The 2,584-nt window shown below is 57.0% G+C and overlaps 1 protein-coding gene across 1 annotated transcript in view; it reads right to left on the bottom strand.

Moving 5' to 3' along the window:
• The window catches only part of GAD1 (glutamate decarboxylase 1), a 31,359-nt gene that overhangs the window by 20,532 nt on the left and 8,243 nt on the right, over positions 1–2,584 (bottom strand). The window contains exon 6 of the mRNA XM_019471870.1: positions 2,267–2,509. Within this exon, the coding sequence (XP_019327415.1) occupies positions 2,267–2,509 (243 nt within the window). The remainder of the gene's footprint in view (positions 1–2,266; positions 2,510–2,584) is intronic.

The following is a 2,584-nucleotide window of genomic DNA, read 5'->3' as shown; positions in this document are numbered from 1 at the left end:
CCCGTTTGCCGGGACCCGCTGCCGCGGGTCGCTGAGAGCCCCCCAAGAGCCCCTCGGTACGGGCGGTTCCCCCCCGTGGTTTAAAAGCTAGGGTTCACCTCATAAACAAAGGCTTTGCTATCAAACCGAAGTCAATCATATTCCTGTATTTCAGCCAAGGTTGCTTTAACAACTTTTATACGCAATAAGCCCGGCTATTGGGGGTCTACTTTTCCAGCATGAAGAGATTAAATTCCTAACAAATGATGACGGGCTTTGAGGGGAGGGGGAAGGTGTCACGATTTAGCCCTTAACTCCGCTCTCTTGGGAAAGGACACGCCGATAACACACTGGGGACAGCCCAGCCCGAGAGGAGGGTTCAGCGCTCGACGCCCGGAGGGACCCTGTCACGTCGCATTTGGCTCAACACTGGGAACATCAGCATCTTTTGACATAAAGAAATAAATGCGATTCTGCTCCGAGCGATGTCATTGGGAACATTTTGGAGGCGTGAGCCTGCCGGCGCTGCCACGTCTCGGCACATCCTGAAGAGGAGGCTGCCGCAGAAATTGGGGGAACACGGAGGCGAAGCGACCGGGCTGCTCCCGCCCCGGGGAACCAAGCGGTTCAGGGCTAAAGTCCAGAAATATCACCATGGCTTAGATATTTGCTTTGCAAATCAGCACTTCTCTCCCTTGCCATGACACAGAGTTTGGGAAGTTATTTTAAGAGACATTTCGCTGACCTCCCAAAGCTGTCAGCGAGCCGGCGGTCTCCTGAGGCTGGGCTGCAGATTCAGCCCCGCTGGCTTTAAAGGGAGCTTCGCCTGGAGAGAGAACGTGAGCCCTTGGGGCCCGGGAAGCCAGGGCGTGTGTCCTGGGTCGTCACACGGTCCGAGCAGCTCTTCTTTAAAGCTGCACCAGGTACTGCTTTGAACAGAGCTCGTGTCTGATCGGATACCTGCATCTCAGCTCCCGGGGAGAGGTCCTGTCGGTCCCGCAAAAGCTCCAGGGGAGGTCGGGGTGAGGGGGAGAGATTGCTCGACGTCCCGGCGCGATCGATAGTGAAATAACGATGCAAGCACGCAGACCGCAGTGACTGGCTTTGCTGCTGGCCACCCGTTCAACAACCCACGGGGTTGGGAGCGAAATACGCTCCCCTTCGATTAAGGGCACAAAATCAAAATATGCCCCTGACGCTCTTGAGTAAATCAAACTACCATGTAAATGGGAAAAGACAGGAAGCTAACCGCCACAGGTGTCAAGATGATGCAGCCCCCCCCCGCCACAGTTGTCAAGATGTTGTTCCCTGAACGCACCGCGTTGGTTTTTCACAGCCGCACAACTGAAGAGTGGAGAAAGCAGCGCCCCGTCCTTCAGGAGCCATTGCTCGCAGCTGCCTACCCAGAGGCTGTCAGACAAAAGCCTCCCCCCCCTCTACCCCCCCCCCCCGCCCCGCCACTTCAGCGGGGAGACCGCCGCCCGCCATGGCAGCAGAGGTCGCCGAGCCCAGCCGAGCCGAGCCGAGCCGAGCGGGCTGCTCGCCGGGCAGAGCCCAGCGGCCCTGAAACGCTGGAGCAGGACTGGGGAGGCGAGACACGGCCCCCGCTCCGTTATCGCTCCAGTTCCTGACCTGCTTGGGTACGTACAGCAGTCAAGGCTTGTTGCCGGCCGAGCTTTCTGCTGATACAAATGTAAAACATTTCGGGCCAAACAGCCTGAAAGAGCACAGACTTCGGTCTAGAGCCTGGCTACAGCTCACCCAGTAAAAGAAGTGATTATAAACGGGCATTTCCATCTGATTCAGAAGGACCTGAACAGGCGGGGCTCCTGGGTAACGGGCTGAAATCCACAGGGTTCCTTTATTGATGATTCCTAGGATTTCAGTCTCTTTTTCATTAAACGTCTGGTGAACATAAAGAAGAAAAACTGCAAATTCAGTGTCATTTATGCCCTCATTTACCTAATGATATTGCTCCCCGGAGATACAGACAGCTCGCATTTCATCAAGTGAAAGAGATTACGTCTTAAAAACTTGTTTCTGGGCCCTGCAAACAGCACCGCGCCCTGCCCGCCGGGGACGGATGGAGCGTCAACTACGGACGTTTCTGAGCAGAGACATTTCCAGCGCCTGCAGACGGCCCTGCAGCGGAACCTCCAGGGAGGCAGAGTCGAGGGCGTGGAGAGGGTGCGGGCTTACCTCAGTGGGACCAAGCCCCCTCCCTTCACCGTGGGCCAGAGAAAAGCCCCAGGAGGGCTTTTCTCCAGAGTAGTGTGCGAGAACCTACCTGTCCTCACTCCGTATTTCAGTGTGTCCCGGCAGTCCACCAGGATCTGCTCCAGGGACTCGGGGTTGTCCGAGAGCTCCAGGTTGAAGCCCTCCATGCCCTCCAGGAGCTGGTGCGGGTGGTGGAAGTCCAGCACCTTGGTTGATCTGTCAAACGTCTTCCTCACGTAGTTGAGGAGGATGTCCACCACCTCCAGAAGGAACTGCATGGTCTGCTCCTCGCCGTTCTTGGCGGGCAGCAAATCTGCGGGGCAAAACAGCTGTCAGCGCCTGCTTTGGGAGCGAGAGGCGGAGATGAACCAGCCCCGGCCGCCCGCAG

The sequence above is a fragment of the Aptenodytes forsteri genome, unplaced genomic scaffold, assembly GCF_000699145.1.
Source record: "Aptenodytes forsteri isolate BGI_AS27 unplaced genomic scaffold, ASM69914v1 Scaffold257, whole genome shotgun sequence".
Taxonomy (NCBI): Eukaryota; Metazoa; Chordata; class Aves; order Sphenisciformes; family Spheniscidae; genus Aptenodytes; species Aptenodytes forsteri.
The sequence above is the reverse complement of the archived record's forward strand: the minus strand, read 5'-3'. Positions and strand labels throughout refer to the sequence as shown.